Source organism: Chiloscyllium punctatum, chromosome 15 (assembly GCF_047496795.1).
Source record: "Chiloscyllium punctatum isolate Juve2018m chromosome 15, sChiPun1.3, whole genome shotgun sequence".
Classification (NCBI taxonomy): domain Eukaryota; kingdom Metazoa; phylum Chordata; class Chondrichthyes; order Orectolobiformes; family Hemiscylliidae; genus Chiloscyllium; species Chiloscyllium punctatum.
The window spans coordinates 2,702,049-2,726,859 of NC_092753.1; the positions used below are offsets into that span (position 1 = coordinate 2,702,049).

The 24,811-nt window shown below is 40.3% G+C and overlaps 1 protein-coding gene across 4 annotated transcripts in view; it reads left to right on the forward strand.

The window, feature by feature from the left end:
• cdkl5 (cyclin dependent kinase like 5) overlaps positions 1–24,811 on the forward strand; it is a 157,144-nt gene that overhangs the window by 92,493 nt on the left and 39,840 nt on the right. For all 4 annotated transcript variants that reach the window (XM_072584467.1, XM_072584465.1, XM_072584468.1 and 1 more), the window contains exons 8-11: positions 2,626–2,716; positions 7,745–7,934; positions 17,828–17,908; positions 18,169–18,317. In XM_072584467.1, the coding sequence (XP_072440568.1) occupies positions 2,626–2,716; positions 7,745–7,934; positions 17,828–17,908; positions 18,169–18,317 (511 nt within the window). The remainder of the gene's footprint in view (positions 1–2,625; positions 2,717–7,744; positions 7,935–17,827; positions 17,909–18,168; positions 18,318–24,811) is intronic.

Consider the following 24,811-nt stretch of genomic DNA (forward strand, 5'->3'; position numbering starts at 1 on the left):
CTAAAGTAAACCCTACCGAATGGTACTCACTATCACCAAAGTGCTCACCTACCTCCAAATCTAACACCTGACTTGGTTCATTACCCAGTACCAAACCCAATGTGACCTCACCCCTTGTTGGCCTGTCTACATATTGTGTCAGGAAACCCGCCTGCACACATTGGACAAAAACTTACCTATCTAAAGTACGCGGATTACAGTTTTTCCAGTCAATGTTTGGAACATTTAAGTCCCCTGTAACAACTATCCAGTTACTCTTGCTCCTATCCAGAATTATCTTTGCTATCTTTTTCTCTACATCTCTGGAACTATTCGGGGGCCTATAGAAAACTCCCAACGGGGTGACCTCTCCTTTCCTGTTTCTAACCTCAGCCCATACTACCTCAGTAGATGAGTCCTCAAATGTCCTTTCTGCCACTGTAAAACTGTCTTTACCAACAATGCCACAACTCCCCCTCTTTTCTCCACATCTCTCTTCTTACTGAAACATCTAAATCCCAGAACCTGCAACAATCATTCCTGTCCTTGCTCTAACCATGTCTCCGAAATGGCCACAACATCGAAGTCCCAATTACCAACCCATGCTGCAAGTTCACCCACCTTATTCTGGATGCTACTGGTGTTGAAGTAGACACTTGATGTAGTGACTTTGGAGACAGTTCAGAGCAGGTTCACTAGTTTGACCCTCGAGATGAGGGGCTTGTCATATGAAGAGAAATCAAACAGTTTAGGCCTCTACTATCTAGAATTTAGATGAATGAGGGGAGTACAAATTGAGTATTCAAAATGATAAAAGGTACGGATAAAACAGCCGTGGAAATGAGAGGTCATAGTGTTATGGTAAGGGATACCAAATGTAAAAGAGTTGTGGAGAAACTATTACTTGCAAAGGGTTATGATTCTGTGGTATTCGCTACTCCAGTGTATGGTGGATGCTGGGACAATGAGTAAATTTAAGGAGCAATTAGACAGATTTTTAATTGATAATGGATTGAAGAGTTTTAGGGAGAAGGCAGGAAAATGGAGGTGAAAATCATATCATCCATGACCAAATGGCGGAGCAGGTTCGATGAGCCAAATGACCGAATTCTGCCCCATATCTTATGAGTTATGAATTAACTATCATTATTAATTTGTTCATTCTGCATAAAAGTATTAACCAATCAATCAGCACTCTCCTGTCATGCAGTAAAAATATTGTTTTTTTTTCTTTGAATGGTATTGTTGGAAATTGTTCTGATGAATGCAAGATAAAAAGCCATGATAAAATGTTTTTTTATATTTTCAACAATTCATACTTGCGTTCCGTACTACAAAATAACGACACATAAACTGTGGTCATTCAAGGCTTTTTAATTTGCTGCAAGTCTCATTCATTCATCAAATCCATGCTTGCTGATCAACTCTGGATCCTAATCCAACAATTTCTCAATTTTAGAATTCTCGTTTTAGTTTTCAGTTCTTCCGATAGTTTCTGTCCTAACTATTTCTATAATCTTCTGTGCCCTGTAAACCATTAGAGCAGCATAGTGGCTCAGTAGTTAGCACTGCTGCTTCACAGCACCAGGGACCCGAGTTCGATTTCAGCCTCGGGCAACTGTCTGTGTGGAGTTTGCGCATTCTCCCCATGTCTATATGGGTTTCCTCTGGGTGCTCCGGTTTCCTCCCACAGTCCCAAAGATTAGGTGAATTGGCCATGCTAAATTGCCCATAGTGTCCAGGGATGTGTAGGTTGGGGGCATTAGTTAGTGATAAATGCAGAGTAATAGTTGGGGGAATGAGTCGGGATGGATTACTCTTCGGAGGGTCAGTGTGGACTTGTGGATCAAATGGTCTGTTTCTACACTGTAGGGATCTTGTGATCTCAGTATTTCTTCAACTCTGGCCTGATTTTATTTCTACTGCCTTTGGTGACATTGCTATCAACTGCCTTGGTTACAACTTTAAAATTCCCTCCCTAATTTTTTTTTTCACTGTAACTGTTCACCTTTAAGATGTAAAATCTATTTTCTGACCAACTTATGACCATCTGCTAGTTCCTCCTGTGATTTGGTGTCAAAACATACATTGATGATGCTGTCATTCGGCGTCTGCTGTGTTTCAAGTGATTTATAAATGTGACTTGTTGATGTTGACACCTATGCATGCATAAAAATAAGATTTCTATCAGAAAATGATTGCCAAAAATAAGTAAACAAGATACTTCTATTGAAACTAATTTCGCACAATTTTCCATTCCTGTTCTGTTCATCTGTCTGTAATTTTATTGAAACCCTAAATTATCTTTTTTTTGAAGACCAGTCTTTATATGATGTCTTAAATTGTATCTACATCATTTGGAGGTTTTCGGATTACAGTAGAACCTTGATTATCGGAACAGGCGGGGAGTATTTTGTTCAGATAATTGTTCGGATAACCAAAATCAAGCGGTAATTTGAGTGCCAGTTATCCGAACATTTGTTGGTTATTTGGCAATGCACACCATAATACCATTTAACTGATAACCGAGAGCTGAGTTGCCCAATGCCGATTGTCCGGTACCTTGAGATCTTGTTCGGATAATTGATGTTTGGATAATCGAGATTGTACATAACATGCTCACATTTGTGGCTTCTTATAATACAGGATTTGCTCGGAATTTATCAGAGGGCAGCAATGCAAATTACACAGAATATGTGGCCACTAGGTGGTATCGTTCACCTGAGCTGCTACTTGGGTAAGTCATTGAGCTACTTGACAGTTGTCAATTGGAAGACTATTGTAAAATAGGAAATTACTTCAGTGGACTGTTAAAAATGAGCTAAGCACACATTGAAATGACATGACATAACATAACTGAATTATTCATGATAAATCGAATATTTTAGTAATTTATTCTGTCCCAAGTTAATATGAGATTGGTGTTCTTTATAAATATATGAACGCAACACTGGAAAATAATTTATTTGCAGGACATCTTCTCCTATTTTGCACTGCCAGTGGATAACTTCTAAAAATAAGACCAGAAAAAAATGGAATAATAGAGAATTTGTTTAACATTTTCTGAAAATCTAGATGCAGTATCTTAGCTGTTACAATTTGAAACCCATTGAAATCTTTCTGTAATCGGGTGATCATAGGATCCCTATTGTGGAAACAGGCCCTCCGGCCCAACAAGTCCACACTGACCCTCCGAAGAACATCCCACCTAGACCCATTCCCCTAACGAATACATCTAGCCTATACATCCTTCAACACTATGGGCAATTTAGCATGGCCAATTGACCTAACCTGCACATCTTTGGACTGTGGGAAGAAACCAGGGCACACGGAGGAAACTCTCACATGCAAAGGGAGAATGTGCAAACTCCACACAGACAGGCGCCTGAGGGTGGAATCGAACCCTAGGTCCCTGGCGCTGTGAGGCAGCAGTGCTAACTACTGAGCCACCATGTGATAGATAACAAGTGAGGTTTTGTATTTGAAGTTCATTTGAGCTAAGGACTGTAACACATAAGAATTGAGAGTGATGTCAAAATTGATTTGAGTCTTAACTGATTAGTAAATTGAAAGTTTTTGTACTCTTCGTATAATACCATTATGCTGTTCACTAATCCTGATTCAGGATTTTTTTTGTATCCAGTGATATACATTACTCTGAAAATTGAGATTATGTAGTCTCAGAGATTTCTAATGCCTGGTTTGGTGTATGAAGAGTGTTGACCAATAAACAAAGATTGAAAATAAATCTAGCACTGCTGCACTATTGTAACTAAGTACTCAAATTTTTCATATTCATAAAGACTTCTCTTTCAATCATGAACTACAGCATGTGGGTAATACCTAATGCTCTTTAGATAAATGTTTCTGACATGTTTTGTCTGCTTGTTTGGGTTTGTTGCTGGTACTGTCTGCCAATTTCTCAGAAATGACTGCCAGACTACTCCGACCTCTTGGCATCATGGTAGCCCACTAAAACAGCAGCCAGTGAACATGAAAGATCCTATACAGACAACAAGCAAAGCTAATGTAATTTACAAAATACCTTGCAAGAACTGTAACAAACACTACATTGGACGAACGGGTAGAAAACTAGCCACCGGGGTGCATGAACACAATGAGCCACATAAAACTATGACCCACTCTTACTAGTATCCTTACATACAGATGAGGAAGGACACCACTTCAACTGGGACAACACATCCATCCTAGAACAAGCCAAACAGAGACATGCATGACAATTCCTAGAGGCATGGCACTCTAACTGGAACTCTGTCAACAAATACACAGACTTAGATTCCATTTACCACCCCCTTAGAAACAGCACATGAAATGACTTCAACCAAAGGAAACCTAAACACATAAATAGAAAGCAGGCCATACCACCAGTGCTTCATCTGGAGGCTCACTGGTGATGTAACCTAGTATCGTGACGAAACGTCTGAAAACAAACCTTCCAGCTCAGCAAGCAAACCTCCATCCAGTTTACTTTCATACTGGATTTAATGGCATGTTTGGACCACCATTTCCTGATGTTAGAGATCTAATATAGCAAACTGAAAATTCTAAACTACCTTCTCAGATTTTCCAAAAATTCCATTAAAGTGAAAAGGTATTCCTCCTTAGGAGTGCATTGAAGTCATGCAATTAGTCCTTTTATAATTGTGAGTTATTCACATACCTTAGACCCTGCAAAAGTCAAATATTTGAGGACAGTTTTTTGGAACGAAATTCAAAGTGTCAACGTGGACTTTTACCTGGGAATATTTTTCATGCATTGATGCGTGTTCTTGACTTGAGCCTAAATGAACTCCAGCAAAGACCATCACAATGTAATGTAGTAAACCTACACTTAAAAATCCCTTTTTAATTCTCTAACCTTTATAACATTAGATAATGTTGCTTCAATGGATATTTTTGATAATGTTATATATAATAACATTACAAATGTTGTTTTATCCAGTGCTATAAAAATATATACTGGAACAAATTAATTGCAACAATTTGTGTTCAAATCTTTTGAAGTCAGTTTGATTATTTGAATCACTGAGCAATTTGTCCCAATACTCAGCTTTTCCTGGTTGCAATTTATCTTTGACGTAAAAACAATAACTGCAGATGCTGGAAGCCAGATTCTGGATTAGTGGTGCTGGAAGAGCACAGCAGTTCAGGCAGCATCCAAGTAGCTTCGAAATCGACGTTTTGGGCAAAAGCCCTTCATCAGGAATAAAGGCAGTGAGTCTGAAGCATGGAGAGATAAGCTAGAGGAGGGTGGGGGTGGGGAGAAAGTAGCATAAGAGTACAATGGGTGAGTGGGGGAGGGGATGAAGGTGATAGGTCAGGGAGGAGAAGGTGGAGTGGATAGGTGTAAAAGGAGATAGGCAGGTAGGACAAGTCCATACAAGTCATGGGGACAGTTACTGAGCTGGAAGTTGAGAACTAGGGTGAGGTGGGGGAAGGGGAAATGAGGAAACTGTTGAAGTCCACATTGATACCCTGGGGTTGAAGTGTTCCGAGGCGGAAGATGAGGCATTCTTCCTCCAGGCATCTGGTGGTGAGGGAGCGGCGGTGAAGGAGGCCCAGGACCTCCATGTCCTCGGCAGAGTGGGAGAAGGAGTGGAAATGTTGGGCCACAGGGCGGTGTGGTTGATTGGTGCGGGTGTCTCGGAGATATTCCCTAAAGCGCTTGGAGGCGCCCAGTCTCCCCAATGTAGAGGAGACCGCATCGGGAGCAACGGATACAATAAATGATATTAGTGGATGTGCAAGTAAAACTTTGATGGATGTGGAAGGCTCCTTTAGGGCCTTGGATAGAGGTGAGGGAGGAGGTGTGGGCACAGGTTTTACAGTTCCTGCGGTGGCAGGGGAAAGTGCCAGGATTGGAGGGTGGGTTGTTTGGGGGCGTGGACCTGACCAGGTAGTCGCGGAGGGAACGGTCTTTGCGGAAGGTGGAAAGGTGTGGGGGAGGGAAATATATCCCTGGTAGTGGGGTCTGTTTGGAGGTGGCGGAAATGTCGGCGGATGATTTGGTTTATGCGAAGTTTGGTAGGGTGGAAGGTGAGCACCAGAGGCGTTCTGTCCTTGTTACGGTTGGAGGGGTGGGGTCTGAGGGCGGAGGTGCGGGATGTAGACGAGATGCGTTGGAGGGCATCTTTAACCACGTGGGAAGGGAAATTGCTGTCTCTAAAGAAGGAGGCCATCTGGTGTATTTTGTGGTGGAACTGGTCCTCCTGGGAGCAGATCTGGCGGAGGCGGAGGAATTGGGAATACGGGATGGCATTTTTGCAAGAGGTAGGGTGGGAAGAGGTGTAATCCAGGTAGCTGTGGGAGTCGGTGGGTTTGTAAAAAATGTCAATGTCAAGTCGGTCGTCACTAATGGAGATGGAGAGGCCCAGGAAGGGGAGCGAGGTGTCACAGATGGTCCAGGTAAATTTAAGGTCAGGGTGGAATGTGTTGGTGAAGTTGATGAATTGCTCAACCTCGTCGCGGGAGCACGAGGTGGCGCCACTGCCGTCATCAATGTAGCGGAGGAAGAGGTGGGAAGTGGTGCCGGTGTAATTACGGAAGATCAACTGCTCTACGTAGCCAACAAAGAGACAGGCATAGCTGGGGCCCATATGTGTGCCCATGGCTACGCCTTTGGTCTGGAGGAAGTGGGAGGATTCAAAGGAGAAATTGTTAAGGGTGAGGATCAGTTCAGCCAAACGAATGAGTGTCGGTTGAAGGGTACTGTTGGGGACGTCTGGAGAGGAACAAACGGAGGGCTTGGAGGCCCTGGTCATGGCGGATGGAGGTGTAGAGGGATTGGATATCCATGGTAAAGATGAGGCGTTGGGGGCCAGGGAAACGGAAGTCTTGGAGGAGGTGGAGGGCGTGGGTGGTGTCTCGAACGTATGTGGGGAGTTCCTGGACTAGGGGGGATAGGACAGTGTCGAGGTAGGTAGAGATGAGTTCAGTGGGGCAGGAGCATGCTGAGACAATGGGTTGGCCAGGGTGGTCAGGCTTGTGGATCTTGGGAAGGAGGTAGAATCGGGCAGTGCGGGGTTCCCGGACTATGAGGTTGGAAGTTGTGGATGGGAGATCTCCTGAAGTGATGAGGTTCTGTATGGTCTGGAAGATGATGGTTTGGTGATGGGGGGGTGGGGTCATGGTCGAGGGGGCAGTAGGAAGAGGTGTCCTCGAGTTTCCGTTTGGTTTCAGCAGTGTAGAGGTCAGTGTGCCAGACTAACACTGCGCCCCCTTTATCCGCTGGCTTGATGGTGAGGTAGCGATTGGAGGGCTGCGCGTTGTGAGGGTGAGAGGTTGGAGTGGGGGAGGGAGGTAGACAGGTTGAGGTGGTTAACGTAACTGTCCCCATGACTTGTCCGGACTTGTCCTACCTGCCTATCTCCTTTTACACCTATCCACTCCACCTTCTCCTCCCTGACCTATCACCTTCATCTCCTCCCCCACTCACCCATTGTACTCTATGCTACTTTCTCCCCACCCCTACCCTCCTCTAGCTTATCTCTCCACGCTTCAGGCTCACTGCCTTTATTCCTGATGAAGGGCTTTTGCCCGAAACGTCGATTTCGAAGCTACTTGAATGCAATTTATCTTTACTGGTCATCCAGTAAATTTTACAATGTTTGTCATCTTTATATCCACACCCCTATTCTCTCATAGTACCCCCCAAAATGGCGTCTTAATCAAGTTATCTGGTAAAATATGTTAAGACAAACGTAATTCTTTGTATGTTTTGTTTTCCTTCTCTTTTTTTTCGTAGAGCTCCATATGGAAAGGCTGTTGATATGTGGTCTGTGGGTTGCATTCTTGGAGAACTAAGTGATGGACAGCCACTTTTTCCAGGAGAAAGTGAAATAGATCAGCTTTACACAATTCAGAGAGTATTGGGACCACTACCACCTGAGCAGATGAAGCTCTTTTATAGTAATCCTCGTTTTCACGGCCTACGGGTATGGTGTTTAAAAAAAACTTCAAGTTGAGTTAAGGATCACAATGCACTCTGATTTCTCCTATACAAATATTGAAATAAATATATCTCGCAAAAACAATCCACATTGTTCTGATCAAATATTTAAAATTCAAAGTAAATTGTAAGTTAATATAATTAGATGGGGCAAATTGAGCGTGTAAATTTTCAGTAACGGGTTTGTCACTGTAGTGATTGTAATGAGGTGGACCTCATAGAACAAATTCCCTGAGTGGGGCAGTTAATCTGTTGCAATCAAGGAGCCCTGGCTGATAGGTGTAAACTGGAGTGTCTGAAATCCAGTTCAGTCTGAGAGCTGGCTTGTGGAAGCTGGACCAGTGTCAGGGGCCTTCCACATATAAATAAAGGGTGAGTTGGTGATGGGGTACTGGTCTCTTGGAGTTATTTCAATGGCTGCTAGAACAAAACATGTCCCTAAACAAATTTGTTCGCAATGACCATGTTTGATGTGGGGTAAGCATTTCTGGCATCTTGCCATTATTTGGGAAGCTGGACCCACTTGATCCTGCTGTCAAAGACAAGGCCCAAAATATGGAAAGAATGCATTTTTTTTCCAGGCAAATTACTTTGCAGATGAAAAGCAACGAGTAATTCTCCTGACTGCTTGTGACCTATGGCTTTTCTGTTATCAGGAGCCTAATTTTCCCTGAGGCACCAGATACTAAACCTTTAAAGAGTTGCTGGATTTAGTTAAGGAATACTATGACTCCAAGCCTCCCTCTAATTCTGAATGCTATCAGTTCTGAGTCCCAAATGCACTTCAAACAGGCACGATAACTGCCTTTGTCATTGGAAAAGGCTTTGTAGTTTTCAGCAACTTAGAGATAGTGAGGATGCAGATGCTAGGAAAGTGAGAGTCAATAAAGTGTGGAGCTGGAAAAGGTCCAGCAGGTCAAGCAACATCAGTGGAATGGGGAGTCAACGTTGCAGTTTGGAACCTTTCAAATGTAGCAAGTTGAGTGTGATATTGCAAGATATTCAGATGGAAGTGGACACTCTCACCTGACCAACTGAGCTTTTGGTGAAACAACTTGAGTGGAGGCAATTGCAGAGCCTCACTCAGGGCATATCCTGAACAGAGGGATTCTAGGTCAGCCCAGAACAAAAACCCAAAACAAAGCCAAGCCTTGGCCAAACGGGTAACATTTTCTTCAGGTCTGGGCCAGCAAGCCATTGTAGTTGCTGCCAGGATGCGGATTCAAAATCGCAAAAGAGTCCCACTAGATGTAAATTGAGTAACAGAACTCATAGGCCAGTACCTAGGAGAATGCATATCTTGGAAAGTCCACCTACATCTGGTTTGTCGCAGTTAAATTGCATAGCAACATCCAAATCCGAACCATCATTTGGTTAAATGGTTACTTGTTTCTAATGGAGGTTGATAACAGTGCAGCCGTTGCAATGATTGCAGAACCTTCAATAAAGTTTTCAATAAAAATCACTCTGGGCTCCAACCCTTAAGTTTGTGTTAGACCTCAACTAGACTGAGAACCTATACTGGGGAACCTTTACAGATGAAGGTTCAGTTCTGGTCTGTTATGAGAGGTAGCTGGTTCATTTACCAGTAATTGTTGTAAAGGCTTCAGCCCAAGCCTGCTGGGACAAAATTGGTTGAGAAAGATTCACCGAGCTTGGCTCAACATTTTTCAATTAGAAAATGGCTGTCTGAATCAAGTCGGAAGGTTGTCACAAAGCTAGTCCTTTTTTTTTTCTAAAATCTGTTACTTGGTTCGAGGTTACTCTGTCCTTAATTTTTTTTTTCAGAGGGGTAATAAACCAGACCAGGCTCTGATCAGACTAGTTTGGTACAGAGATGAAAAGGATTTTGAGAGGCCTTTTGATGATATGTAAACAGATCAGACTTCAGGCCAAAATGTTTTGGGCGTGACCTGTAGAATGAAAGAGGAGTGATCAGCTCTCTAGCTGAGCAGTTTAGTTCAGTCCAGAACTGGTGAGGAGTTCAACAATGAGCTGTGTGAATATCTTTCTTCTGCCCTTCTAATTTCAAGCTGTAAGCATCTGACCCTTTTTTGTACTGTGTTTTAAAGGGGGTTTGTTTATTTGATCTGTTGTATATATTTGGAACAGCATAATTAAGTCTAGTTTGGAGAGACTGAGTTCTGTCGGTGTTCTTTAATCTGTTCTTCATGTTTCATTGTGTAATTTTGTGAATAGATTTTTTTTGTCTGTTTTAAACCTGGTAGTCAACCTCGCTAACTTAATCTGGAAACAAATTGCAAAGTTATGGTCTGTGCTGCCTGCATATGAATGTTTTGAGTGGTCTGGCCTAGTCCGTAACAATTTAATACCTGGAAGTTTTTCATGAAGGTCTGGGGTCTATCCAAGAAGTCAAGGTCCCTTTTCATGTTGATCAGGAAGCAATTCCATGATTCTGTAAGGCCCGCCCGGTGCTATTTACTTTATGGGCAAAAGTAGAGACAGAAATCAGAAGGCTCGAAAGTGAAGGAATCATCAAATCAGTCCAGTTTGCAGAATGGGCATCACCTGAACTACCGATTATGAAGCCCAACAGGTAAGTTCACCTTTGTGGGGATTTTAAATAAACAGTAAGCCACCTTTTGCAGGTGGATAAATACCCAAGCCCTCGCATAGAGGATTTATACAAAAAACTGGTGGGGGTGGGGGTGCGCTATCCTTCAAGAAGCTGGATGTGAACCACATGTAGTTATGGTTAGATGAGGATTCCCAGAAGTCTGCTACAATTAATACCCATAAGGGTTTATACCCATATACTAAGTATGTATAATTACAAGTTGGAACATTGCCTAGGAGGCCAAATAGCAAATACTGATGCGTTGAGCCAATGGTTTTAAATTTTCTGGACACACTTCCAGTCATAGCTGACAATATCAGTCTTTCGTCGCAGAATGATCTGATCCTGGCAAAACTGAAACAGCTGGGGATGATGGGGAAACCAAAGGGGTGTCGCACCCAGAACTGAAATCTTTTTGGATCTGGAGAGACCAGATCACAGTAGAGGATGGCATATTATTATGGGAAGCAAGAATTATCATCCTGCGCAAAGGTCGTCACCAGATACTGGCTGAACACCAGGGTTCTGCATTGGTTGGCCAGTGCCCAGAGTGCCAACCAGGACAAAACTTACTGCCAGCAGCTTCCCCACATTCGCACAAATGGCCAGGTGAACCCTGGACTCTGTTACTTGTCTAAAATGCAGGTCCTTTAATGGGCTGAATGTTCTTGGTCAATTTGGACGCTCACTCAAAGTGGTTGGATGTGCATAAAATTAATTTATCATATATTAAGATGGCGATAGAAAAACTGCGCGGCTTTTTGCAAAGCACTGATTCCCAGAAGTGTTGGTCACAGATAATGGGCCATTTGAGTATAATCCTAAAGTTGAATGGCATTCTGCATCAAAGGACAGCTCCACACTATCAATCATCCAATGGTCCAAACTTTGAAGGCACACTTAAAGAAAGCCTACAGCTTCACTGATACCAAACTGTCCTATTTTCAATTTGATTATAGGACCACCCCTCATGCAACTGCAGGGATAACTCCAGCAGAGTTGCTAATGAAGAGAAAGCTCCATACCAAATTTAAATCTAATCTTCCCAGACTTGGAGGAGGGGAGTTGTGGGTGGTGATGGCATCAGGAACATTAGTGCATGATACATGACTCCATTAAGTGAGAGAAGTAGTTTATTTCAGGAGAATTTTGCACAGGAACCATGAAAACAGTATGGGTAAGAGACAAAGGTCAGGTCCAGTAACTTATAAAGTTCATGTAGGTGCGATAGTCCTTGTGCTCGGGACCACATGAAAGCTGAAAACTCTTAAATGGGGTGGGGGCAAAACATGCCTGGCTCCTCGGAACAGTCAGAAATTCTGATGGAACCCATGGATTCGCCCTCTCCAAGGGTTGAAGAGACCTCCACATCTGAAATGGATGTGGCACATATTGCTGCCTTGGTGTCTTTGCTGTCTGAAGAAGAAAATGAATTTCTTCTAAGGTGTTCTGGTTGCAAGAGGAAAGCTCCTGTGTAAAATGCCACCTGCATCCAAGGCAGAGTTGGAAGAACCAGACCTATGCTAAAACACACTGGGAGAAGCTGCAAGAAAACGAATCTGCTTATGTTCTCTGATTCAGAGGGGAAGGGATATTATTATTGTAATGAGGTCAGCCTATCGAGTATGGGTTCCCTGATTGGAATAGATTAACAGCCCCACTCAGGGAGCCCTGACTGACAGATATACAGAGGAGTATCTGATGATTCTGTTCACTCAGCTGGCTCTGAGGAAGCTGGATCAATGTCAGGAACTCCAAATGTAAATAAAGGGTGACTTGGTGAAAGGATAATGCCCTCTGTGGAGTTATTTCAGTCACAGTTTTTTATGGGTTATCAGAAATTTTACTTAATAACATTAAGTATGACTTGAATAGAGTGCTGGGAGTTTGGTGAGTTGAGGAAATTTCTTTCTGAAAGTCAAAATTGGTTGTATTTATGAGTTAAACATTTAACAGAAAGTTACAGTTTAATTTCAGTGAACAAAGGAGGAATATAGAATTTATCGTCTGTGAAGCAACAAGTAGATTAATTAAGGAATCTGGTTTGAACTTTTTTTCTGTCATGGGCTCAGCTAGCTCATTAGTTTTAGAACATATAGATATGACATCTCAGTCTGACTTACCATGGGAATGTTGCTTAAATAGAGAGCTGGGAGTGGGGTGAGTTGGAATGAGTTTTTTTAAGAATTTGTTAATGGTTTAGGAATTGGTCCTTAGGTATACAAATTACATGTACAAGAGAAGAAGCTAATTGGTGAGCAAGGGGAGTAATTATATGTTCTACTCTCTAATTTTTAATTTATAGTAGATATAAATTAAAAATAAGCTAAAACTGTGGCATGGCACCTCAGCCAAATGGAATATCCATTGTGTGGTATGTTTGAAGACATGGACTCTTTACCAACTCTGTGTGTACATATTTGCAGGAAGTGTCAATGGCTGCAAAAGTTGAGTTCTAGGGTTTAGAGCTTGAGCAATGGTTTACTGTGGTGTATCTGCAAGATAAAGAGTGATGGGTAATGGATAAGCTGCTTAGGGAGTTGATGACATTCAGGATAAGGACATTCACCCAGATAGGCAATGAGTAACCACTTACCAGAGACTTACTGAACTGCTTGCTCCTTTCAATATAGTAGGTCAGATCTATTCCTGTCAGTTTCAATGAATCTAACTCTGTATCTGACTGCCTATTTTGGGTTGTTGCATCAGCTCATCTCCCCTCACCTGCTCCTTTTGGTGATGCTGCCTGTCTTGGGTCTTCTTTGTGTGTGTCCCTACAAAGTGTTCAGAAAGGAGGTGAAGGGGCAAATAAGGTAAGCAAAGATGGATTTTGAAAAGAGTTTGGTAGCTCACAAAAAGGGAAGTCCCAAAATCTTGTGTCGGCAACTAAATGGCAAAATGAATGGTAAAAGGGAGTAGAGCTGGTTAGAGACTAACAATTGTGAGATATTAAATGAATACTGTGTGCCTCTGTTTACCAATGACCCAGTCAAGGAAGAACAAGTGGGAAATTCAGTCATTAGAAGTGTTCTAAATTGATAAGAGGTATTGAATGCATTGTCTGTACTTAAAGTTGACAAGGCACCTTGGACAGCATAAGATGCTAAAGGAAGTGAGTGGAAATTGTAGAGTCTGGGGTAATGCCGGTAGATTGGAGAATTACAAACATTGTGCCCTTTTCAAAAAATAAATTGTAACGATAAGCCTGGCAATTACAGGTAACTTGGGTGGAGAAAGCTCTGGAAGCAATAGGTCAAGACAAAATTAATAGTCACATAGACAAATGAAGTCTAACTAAGAGCCAGTATTGCTTTTTTCAATGAAAATCATGTTTTACTAACTTGATGCAACTTCTGAAGAGTAGTAGAGGGTTTGAGGAGGGTAATGCTTCTGATATGGTGTACATGGATTTCCAGAAGGTATTCAATAAAGTGCCACTCGGTAGACTTGAGTAAAGTTATAACTCATTGAATAAAAGGTAAGTTCACAGCGTGAATACAAAATTGGCTGAGCAATAAGATACAGAGCTTGAGGAATGTTTGCAGTTGAGTTCTCCAGGATTTGGTATCCGGACCTTTGCTTTTCCTGAGATATGTTAATGATCTAGACGTTGCTTTACAAGGGAAACTTTCCAAGTTGGAAGCATTGTAAGTTAAGAGGAGAATCATGCAGAACTTGATAGACTAGATTGGGTTGGGATATCTGGTCGGCATGGACGGGTTGGACCGAAGGGTCTGTTTCCATACTGTACATCTCTATGACTGTAAGTGTGCGATATAAGAAACTTGGAAAAACAGTGTAAAGTAAAGGGTGCAAACTCTTAAGGGGATGCAGATGTGGAGAGAGACCTTGTGTAATTGTGCATTTGTCATGAAAAATGGCAGGATGGTTGGAAAAATAGTTAATAAAGTAGATAATATTCTGGGCTTTAATAATAAAAGATCATAAAGTATAGGAGAGATACAGTGGTTAGCACTGCTGCCTCACCATGCCAGAGACCTAGATACAATTCCATCTTCCAGTAACTGTCTGTCTGTGTGGAGTTTGCACAAGTCTTCCCATGTCTGCGTAGGTTTCCTCCGGGTGCTCCTGTTTCCTCCTACAGTCCAAAGATGTGCAGTTTAAGTGAATTGGCTATGCTAGATTGCCCATAGTATCCAGGGATGTGCAGGTTAAGTGGAATAGCCATGGGAAATGAAGAATTATAGGGATAGGGTAGGAACGCAAGTGTGGGTAGGATGCTGTTTGGAGGATTGGTGTAAACTTGATGGACTGAATGGCCTGCTTCCATTCTGTATGGATTCTATGAGTCTTAATCTATTTTGCTGAACTTGTATAAAACAGATACAACAATCCAGATGAGGACTAGCTGTTGTTATGAGGCACACTTTGGCAAGCATGTAAATGCATTGCAGAAACATTTTACAAGAACGATGTTAGGAATGACAAACTTCAGGGTATGAGGATAGTTTGGAGCAGTTGATACTGTTTTCCCTCTGAATAAAGGCTAATTGTCAAATTTGAGGGGTCTGGACAGGGTAGATTGGGAGAAAATGTAAAACAATTGAGAATGATCAGGCAACAGATTTAAAGTAATCTGCAAGGAAGCAAATGAGGTTAAAACTTTTCTTTTTCTCAGTCTGGGATGCAGGGCGAGCAAGTGAGGTGGAGGCTGATTCAAACAAAGCATCAAAAAGGGTATTAGATGATTTTTTAAAAATATCAACAATTTGTAGGGATGTAAGGAAAAAGCAGGAGAATGGCACTAATGCACAATCCTCATTGAAAAAGCAGGTGCAGAAACAATGGAGCAAATAGGCACCTTCTGCACCACAGCAATAATGAGATTTTTTTTAAATGATGTGTTGTTAATCAATTTTTGAAATCTGTTAATCTTAGTTTTAATTGAACTTTATTTGATACATTTGCTGCATCTATCTCCAAGTTTTAGTTGTGATTCGTTCTGTTTTTGTCATCATCCTAAAATATTCTGCCACAGAAACTTCAGTAATTTATGGTGGTGAAGAGCAGCAGGTCTTTTTTTGAAGCGTTTTATCACAAAAGTCAGTTTTGAAAATAAACTTTGTGTGCAACTATGTGGCTGTTACAATGCATTGCAACTAAAGTCCTATCAGATTTCATAAGAAGTTAAATAACAGGAAGAACACTTGACCTGTGAGCACAGGACAAAATTATAGGTTTATTAAATATTTTGGTGTCTTCTAATGTGCATCATAAATGTCCAGCACTACAATTTGATAATTCCAGCCAATGGTATCACTGGGCAAGTCAGATCCCAAAGTCAAATCGGGTTTGATAGATCACTGGACATTATGGGGTAATTTAGCAGTGCCAATCCACCTAATTTACACATCTTTGGAATTTGGGGGAAACCAGAGCACCTGGAGGAAACCCACACAGACACGGAGAATGTGCTTATTTCACATAGACAAACACTGGAGGGTGGAATCATACCAGAGTTCTTGGCGCTGTGAGGAAGCAGTGCTAACCACTGAACTACCATGCCGCAATTTCAACTTGCTGCCTTTACTAGTTTTTTATCCTTTGTAAACTGCAGAGGAAGTTTTCCTTGCACTTTGTGTTTGTGGGCATTAAGATCTTCAGAACAGTGTTCAGAGTCGTAACAATTTGAAGACTGTATACAAGCTTGGAAACACCACATACAAGAAAGATATTTCTGCTGAAGTGACTGGATCCCCTGAACTGAACTAATCTTGTTTGTACTGAATGGATCTGTGAAAACACTTCTTCTGCACTGAAGTCAAGACAAAGCTAACAACTAAGTTGTATTTACACTTCCTGTCATAAACCAAACAGTATGAAAGTTTATCCATTAAAGTCACAAGGATTCTCCTAGATACTTTTGCCATGTCTTCTCGCAATTGATGCACTGACTTTCTGACCTGCTTTACTTATAAAAAGTATTCACTCATCTGAACAAATTCCTTCTGCCTCTTTCCTTAGGAAAGGAGAATGAGGTTGCTTTAAAAAAAACAACATACAAAGTATAAAAACAAAGAGATTGTGTTAAATGTTGATAAATTTGAGAACATGTAGAGGTGATTTATTAGAATAGTTTCAGAGATGAGGGACTTGAGTTTTATAGAAACAGTAGAGTAACTGTTATTTGCTTCCTGAGAGAAAAGATTAAGGGGAAATGTAATAAAAGTTTGCAAAATTATAAAGTGTTTTAAAAGAATAGGGAGTGTAAACTTTGTTCTTTCAAAAGGATAATGAGAAAAAAAACTTGCATTATTCAGTGTGTTGCTGTGATCTGGAATTCATTTCTGTAGAAGGCTGTTTCAATAGTAGTTTTAAAAGTGGATATATACTTGAGCAGGAACAATTTGCAGGAGTGCAGAGAAAGATCTGGGTTGAACTGGATAGTATTCTCTGCTCCACTAGTCTAAAAGCACTGCACAAAGTTATTCTACTGCAGGTCCAACAGTCAGATTTATTCAGTGGCTGTGCATTCTGTAAAGTAAAACAAGCTGAATTTGCACCAGCCCATGAACTTGGCTGATGACTCACCAGTGGTCACATGATTCACCTCTGAAAGGTGCAATATTCCAGCATAACACAGACCAACTATAATACATAATATTTTTATAATACATGACACATTTATAATCCACAATAAATGTCTCTTTCAAAGAGCTGATCCAGCCACAATAGTCTAATGGCGCTTCCTGTATTGATTGCAAAAATACATTCCACACGTGTTTTTTCAGCAGCAGCAGCTCCCATCTATGCAAACATCAACATCACTGTCAACTTGGAAAAGTGCAACCCAATGAGGCTTGTTTACAGACAGTCCATTAGTAAAATATTTTGATAAGTATGGTGAGCATATCTATCTTTGATCAGAATAACTTGCCTGATGTGGTCCAGTGATCATCTGAATTAAACAGCTGTGCAAGGTGTTTCCATAAAATGATTTTGTGTGAACTAGAATTCAAAACCTGAAGTTTCATTCTTTAGCAAAGCAAAAAAAGTCTTTTGAAAAATTAGAGTGGCTTGCCAATTGTATTAGTTTGAGACTAAAGTTTACTCTCTGCACAAATTTTGCATGAATGTGTTAAAAACTAACCCTATAAAATACATTTTTAATTGATTCATTAATTGCAACTCTTCATTGTTAGAAGATGTCTTGTATAAGATACTTTTCCCATTTTTTAAAAAGAATGAATGCATTAGGATATTTAAATATAATTTGAAATGCATTTTTGACTTTTGAGTATTCCTTGCTCAAATATGATCAGTGAACCCTTTGCTTCCAGTTCCCTGCTGTAAACCACCCTCAGACTCTGGACAGAAGATACCTGGGCGTTATTAGTGGAGTTATGTTGGACCTTATGAAGGTATGAAAGCTTTGAAACATTGGCAGAATAATTTTGAGGAATATGACTATTTCAGTTTTGTTTCTTGTTTTTTGTTGCTTTACTAATGATTCTGGAGTTACATCACCTGTTTTGAAAGTCTCTTGTAAGTGGCTTCCATTTTTTCAATTAAAATCAAACAAATGGCACCCTGAGGTATGGAGCATAGACAGAAACAAACTACTTCTAAGGTGCAGTTGTGTGGATTAACTTGTATTATCATTTTTTTTTCCTGTTTGAAGAACTTGCTGAAGCTAAATCCATCTGAAAGATACCTCACAGAACAATGCTTAAATCACACTGTGTTCCAGACCCAGAGGCTGTTGGACAAATCTAGTGGCACTTCTCCAACACGGTTAACTAAAAGAAAACCTCATCATGCAGAAAACAGGTAAAACTAATATATGGCACTTGGCACTCCTCTTTTTATAGACAGACGATGGATATTCCTGCAAGGCAGTTGCCCAGCCTGTGCTTTGTTTCCCCAGTGTAGAGGATACCACATTGTGAGCAATTGCCATCCCTTTACTCTGAGACTATACCTCTGGTCTTGGATTATCCTATGACAGGAAACATCCTTTCAGAATTTACCCTGTCAAGCCCTTAAGGATCCTATACATTTCTATAAGATCACGTCTCATTCTTCTGAACTTCAGTGAGTACACTGCCTTTGTTCATAAGGCTGTCCCTCTATACTCAGGATCATCCTAGTGAATATTCTCTTAACTGCCTCCAACGAAATGATATATTTTAAATAAGGGTATTTAAAACTACTCACGGTACTTCAAATATGATCTCACCAGCACCTTGTACAGTTGCATGAAGATTTCCTTATTCTTCTACACTAACCCTCTTGAAATAAGGGCCAACATCTGTTAACTTTCCTGATTACTTGCTGCATCTGTGTGCTAACTTTCTTTGTTTTGGGTACAAGTGTCCCAAGTCCCTTATTGTGTTGCAGCTTTCTGCAGTTTCTCTCCATTTAAATAATATTCTGTTCTTTTGTCTCCCTTCTGAAACTTTGTACTTACCCCACATTATACCAAATATTTGCCCACAACTGTCAATATTTCTCTGGAAACTGTTGTTATCCCTTTTACAACCTGCCTTTACATCTATTTTTGTGTCATCTGCAAATTTGGCTACAGTACATTCATTTCCATCCTCCAAGTCATTATATATTGTAAACAGTTGAGGTCCCAGCACTGACCCTCTGGAACCTTTCTTGTCACCGGTTGCCAACCTGAAAAAAACCTCTTATCCCACTTGCTGTTCCCTGCCCATTTGCTAATTTTCTATTCATGCCAATATGCTATCTCCAACACAGTGGGCTCTTATGTTATGGTTTATCCTTTTGTGATGTACCTTGCTGAACACCTTTTGGAATGCCAAATACCATGTATCTACTGGTTGTCCTCTATCCAGTCTGGTTGAGATTGTGTCAAAAATCTCTAAAATTCATCAGAAACGATTGCCCTTTCATAAAACCATGCTAATTTAGATTAGGATTTTCCACATTTTCTGCTATTATTTTCTTAATTGAGTCCAATACTTTTACAACACTATAGATTAGGCTAGTTGGCCTATAGTTACCAACTGTTTGCTTTCCTCCCTTTTTGAACAGGGATGTTACCTTGACAGTTTTCCAGTCCTCCGGTACTTCTCTTGAATCCAAAGATATTTATCTAATTACAACCAGTGCGTCAATTATCTTCGGAGCTACTTTTAAGATCCTAGGATATAAGCCATCAAGGCTAGAGGTCTTATCTGCCTTTATAGTTTGTCTAATATTACTTTAGTGATGGGTTACTTAATTCCTCCTCTGTACTCTTTAGGTTGAAGTATCTTAGAATCATGGAATCCCTAAATTCTTGTATCCATAATGGATATGAGATCTCAGTCATATATCTTGATTTGCCCCATCAGCCTTATTCCGAATGCTTCATGCATTAAGATACAAAGCCTTTTTAAGCTGCTTCTATTATTGAAATTTACTACACTTTCATAGCTCTTTGACTCAATATGATATGCCGTCCCTTGTATTTTCTGGTAACAATCAGCCCCATCAATAACCTGCAATCCTACTGCCTCCTTTATCTGTTGAGTTTCTGACTTTCCATGCAACTGAATCTCCTTGCCTCTCCAGGCACGCGCACACTGTTTAGTTTAAAACCATATCTACAGTCCTAGTTGTGCAATTCATCAGGACTCTGGTCCTAGCACGACATAAATGGAGCCCTTCCCATCAGAACAGCTCCTTCTTTCCCCAGCATTGGTGCCAGAATCTCTTGAATTTGAACCCATTTCTCTCCATCTTTGAGCCATGTATTTTCCAATTTAATCTTGTTGGCCCTGTGCCAATTAGCTCATGGCTGTGGTCGTAACCCAGACATTACTATCTTTTTGGGTCTGCTTTCTAATTCGGCCCTAGCTGCTGATATTTTCTCTGTGGAATATGTTGCCTTGTTCTGCCTTTGCCATTGTTACCTTTGTGGATCACAGCAATTGGATCTTTCCCCTCTACTCCCAAGTTCCTCTGCAGCCCAGATGAGATATCCTGAATCCAGACATCAGGGTGGCAACACAGCCATTGGGACTCTCAATCCTCGCCACAAAGAATATGTCTGTTCCCCTGACTATACTGTGTTATCTCTCCTTCCTGACCATTCATGGATGCCAAAGTTCATCAGTCTGATAACACCTAGTAGCTGAATAGCCTGATGTGTGATTGGTACAGTGAGAAACCTTCAGATTTCTGGAACAGCAGTTTGTGTATCTCGCTTTCTGCCGTAAAAATATCTGAGACCTCAACAAAGCCAGTTATTTTGTCCCACCAGCTACTGTAAGCTGTTGCTCTTAATCAGCATTTCCTATGAAGGAATGTAGGAAGTTGGCTAAAAGAGATTGAAGAACAGAAACTCCTAGCAAATTAGATGTTCATCTCAGTGATTCCTGTAGTCTGCTGTTGAACTCTGTTTTTCAGTTTTCTTTTCCCTCTCCTCCAGAATTTTTTTTTGTTTGTCCTTGTGTCTCTGGATTTTAAAACTGGGTTACAGTTTTAACAGTAAAGCCATATGTGAACAGTTCATAGCTGTTTACATATGATCAGATTATAACAAACAGTAATTTTTGTTAAATACAGTAAATTGGTCAAGGATTTTTGTTCACTTAATTCCAACAGACTTATTGCATGCTTTGATAAACACAGAAGAATTGGTCAATCGGCCCTTTGAGTCTGCTGTACCACTCAAAGTAATGTTCATATCTAATCCTCTTATCTCAATGCCGTATTCCAGCTTTCTCTCCTTAACTCTTGAAAATTTTTAAAATCTCAGTTGTTTTCTTGAATAGTCAGTGACTTGGCATCCATTGCCTTCTGTGGTAGAGAATTCCACAGGTACTCCACCTTTTGAGTGAAGATATTCTTCCTCACCTCCGTTCAAAATAGTCTAGTGCAACTATGTCCCCCTCTTTCCCACCCCCCCCGCCACCCCAGTTGTAGACTCTCCAACCAGAGGAAACATCCTCACTGTATTTAGTCTGTCAAGCCATACTAAAATTTTATGCTCAACAAGAATTTTTCTCATCCTCCTAAAATCTAGTGAATACTGAACCAGTCAAACCAGCCTCTCACCATAAGACAATCCTGCCATCCCCAGTATCAGCCTAATGAATCTTCACTCTCACTCTCTGTGGTAAGTATATCCTTCCTTGGGTAAGGAGATCAAAACCGCATACAATACTCCATGTGTGGACTCAATAAAGCATGTATAAATGCAGTAAAACATCCCTCTAAAACTCAAATCTTCTTGAATTCAAACGCCAATGCAGTTCTGATATAACACAATAGTCCCATTCTTATGCAATCTCATGTTATAAGAAAATGGTGCAATAACTGCACAATTTAAACTAATGGAGCTGGAATCGCATAATAGCCAGTACAGGTAAGGAAAGTTCATGCTCTACAAATAACAGTCTAAATTCTTCAGTTGCTTTACTGCACATTTGTGTTAAAAAATATGCGTTATAGCAAAACTGACTGTATATCATTAGCATCTTGTGACCTCCAGACTAGTGGGACTTGAGAATCAGCTTACCTCCCAAAGTTGTCTGTAATACTAATTTTTCTAAGTGCATAGCTAAAATTTCCTCAGAATTTTCTCAATATCTGATGTCACACTGACCTATAACACCATGTTTTCTCTCTTCCTCCTTTCTTGAATAGCAATGTGATATTTAATCATTTATAAGTTGCTAGGATCATTTTTAGAACCTTTGGGAACTTTAGAAAACTCTATCCAGGGTGTCTGCCATCTATCACTGTAGCTACCTTTTTGAGAACCCCAGATGTAGGCAATCAGGTGCTGGGGAACTGTTGTAATTTAGTTCCTTAAATTTCTCCACTGCTTTATCTCTGCAGATATTAATTATCTGAAGTTCTTCATAATTCTTAGTCACTTGGTTCCCCTATATTTCCAGTGTGTAATTTGTATTTTCTACTTGTAAAGGCAGACATAAAAATTTGTCCAGTATCTCAATAATTTCCTCATTGCTTATAGAATTTCTCCTGTTCCTGCCGCCAAGAAAACAATATTATTGTAAGTGCTTTGACAGACTTGTAAACATCTTTTACAGTATCTTTTATTTTCACAGATACTTTACTAACGTTTTAATCTTTACCTTTTTATCAAATTAGTTTTTCCTTTTGTATGTTTGCTCTTTTAAAATAACTGTCATCGATTCCTCCTCAAAAATCCGACCCTTACTCTTTTTTTACTTACCTGCTGAACCCCAAAAGTCTTTCCTTTATTCCTCCTCCTTCCTCAGTTACGTGATTATGATTGACAATGTTATCTGAAGACGTGGTAGATCATGCAGATCACATGGTGTTCCAATCCACTTGGAAAAGTGACTGATTCCCATGACTCTTGAGTCACCATAAAGGTTAATGACTTAATCAAAGCATACAAAGGCCTCAATGTATCTATCTGTTGGAATAAAATTAACAGAAAACTGATGAGGTTCCTGTGCTTAATATGACTTAATATTTAATACCATCAAATTGTCATCACAAGTAAGCAGCTATGAACTATCACCGTATGGCTCGACTGGTTAAAACTTTAAAACTGTTTTAAAAACTCTGCATACATATGCAGACATTGACACTGACAAGCCCAAAAAAAATACTTTTAAGGGTGGAGGACTTTTTAAAAAAAACTATCTGAGGTCACCACCAAGAGCATCAGCATGTGAGTTTCACACTAATTGCTCTTTTGCTTAACAGAACTTTCTGATCTTTAGTCTGTCTTCATAGAAATCGTTAATTCCTTTTGAGGAAGGAGGGGAAGTTGGTACATTGACCTCTTACCTGACCTTTAGACATGGATGATCTCAATTTTGTCTCATTAAAACATTTGGAAGTCCAGACTTTTATTGCAGGGAGAGAAGCACATCACCCTTCCAGCAGTTTGAAGATTTTCTCCCTGTATTGTTCATATTCCAAACTGTTTAGCTATCCAGGATCCAATCCAAGAGTACAGAAACAAAAATTGCTTGAAAAAATCAGCAGCACTGGCAGCATCTTTGGAGACACATTAGAATTAATATTTCAGATGCAGTGACTGTTCTTTAGAACCAATCAGTATTGTCAGATTGATGGCCTGTATCTGTGACTGGTTTGTGCTATTGTGACCAAACCTGAAATCAACCAAACTTATTGCATCCATATCTCAAGCATACACCATTCCTGAAGGCAATCATCAGGAAACAATGCCCCTACTCGCCAAAACAACAGTGTAAATACCACAAACATTGAGTTTCAGTTGCATATCTTTAAATGTGCAGCAACTCCTTCCTTTTGGTTTTAAAGCAGTTTTTTATCCACCTCAGTCCACAATCAAAAATATAATATTTAAAATGATAGTCTTTACAATAGGAGGTGGAACCAGATATGGGAGGACCAGCTAATTGGCAATGGGGGCATCTTACTGGTTGTTGACTTGACACCATGTCTCTCTTTTCAATAATAATGTGGAAAATTATAAAATGATTAGTTTGAATTATTAGTTTATCTCAATTTTAAAGTTATTTTGACTGTATTGAATATGCATCAGAAATTATTTTGCACTTTTTGTGATGTCACAAAATGGGGGTTAAATCTTAGCAGCCCACAATTTGTAAGCAATTGGTAACCCGTCATTTGTTCCACTATATAACCTGCCAACTTTTTATATTCCTGCGTAATAAGTGGATATTACTTGAATGTTGAATTGAAAAATGGCACAAGTAAAATTTATTTTCGAAATCCTATTTTGGAAGAAAATCTTTTGCAAGTATTCAGCTACTTAGTATTTAAATACTCCCCTACAGTCATCAATGGTGCTGTTGCATATTAATTGCATTAATGTTTAATAATACAATTTTAACATTTTAACACAAGCATAGTACAGTGAATGTTAGAAATCCAAATAGAGATTTCTGGATACACTCAGCACGTCAGGCAGCATCTGGGGAGAAATAAACAGAGTTTAATTTGCATCAGTGTTGAAGGAGTGCCATTGGCTGTTCATAAGGCTTTGTGTTGCCCAGAGACTTGTAGGTTTTGAGTCATACCGAGCTAACATCGGACTCCTGATCACCAGAGTACTTTCTGCAGAAGATCTGTGATGGAAGTAAGCCAGCTGTGTCTTTAACCAATCAGAACATAGAATCTCTACTAAGGTATACAGAGTCTAAACCAGAAGGTATGAGTTGGAATATTTCATCCATTGTTAATCACAAACCAAATGAGGGGAAAAAGATTGGCTGAAAGAGGGACGAATGACAGTGAATCCTTCGAAATTAATTTTCAAACCTTGTGCAGACATTAAATGCAGAAGGAATGGA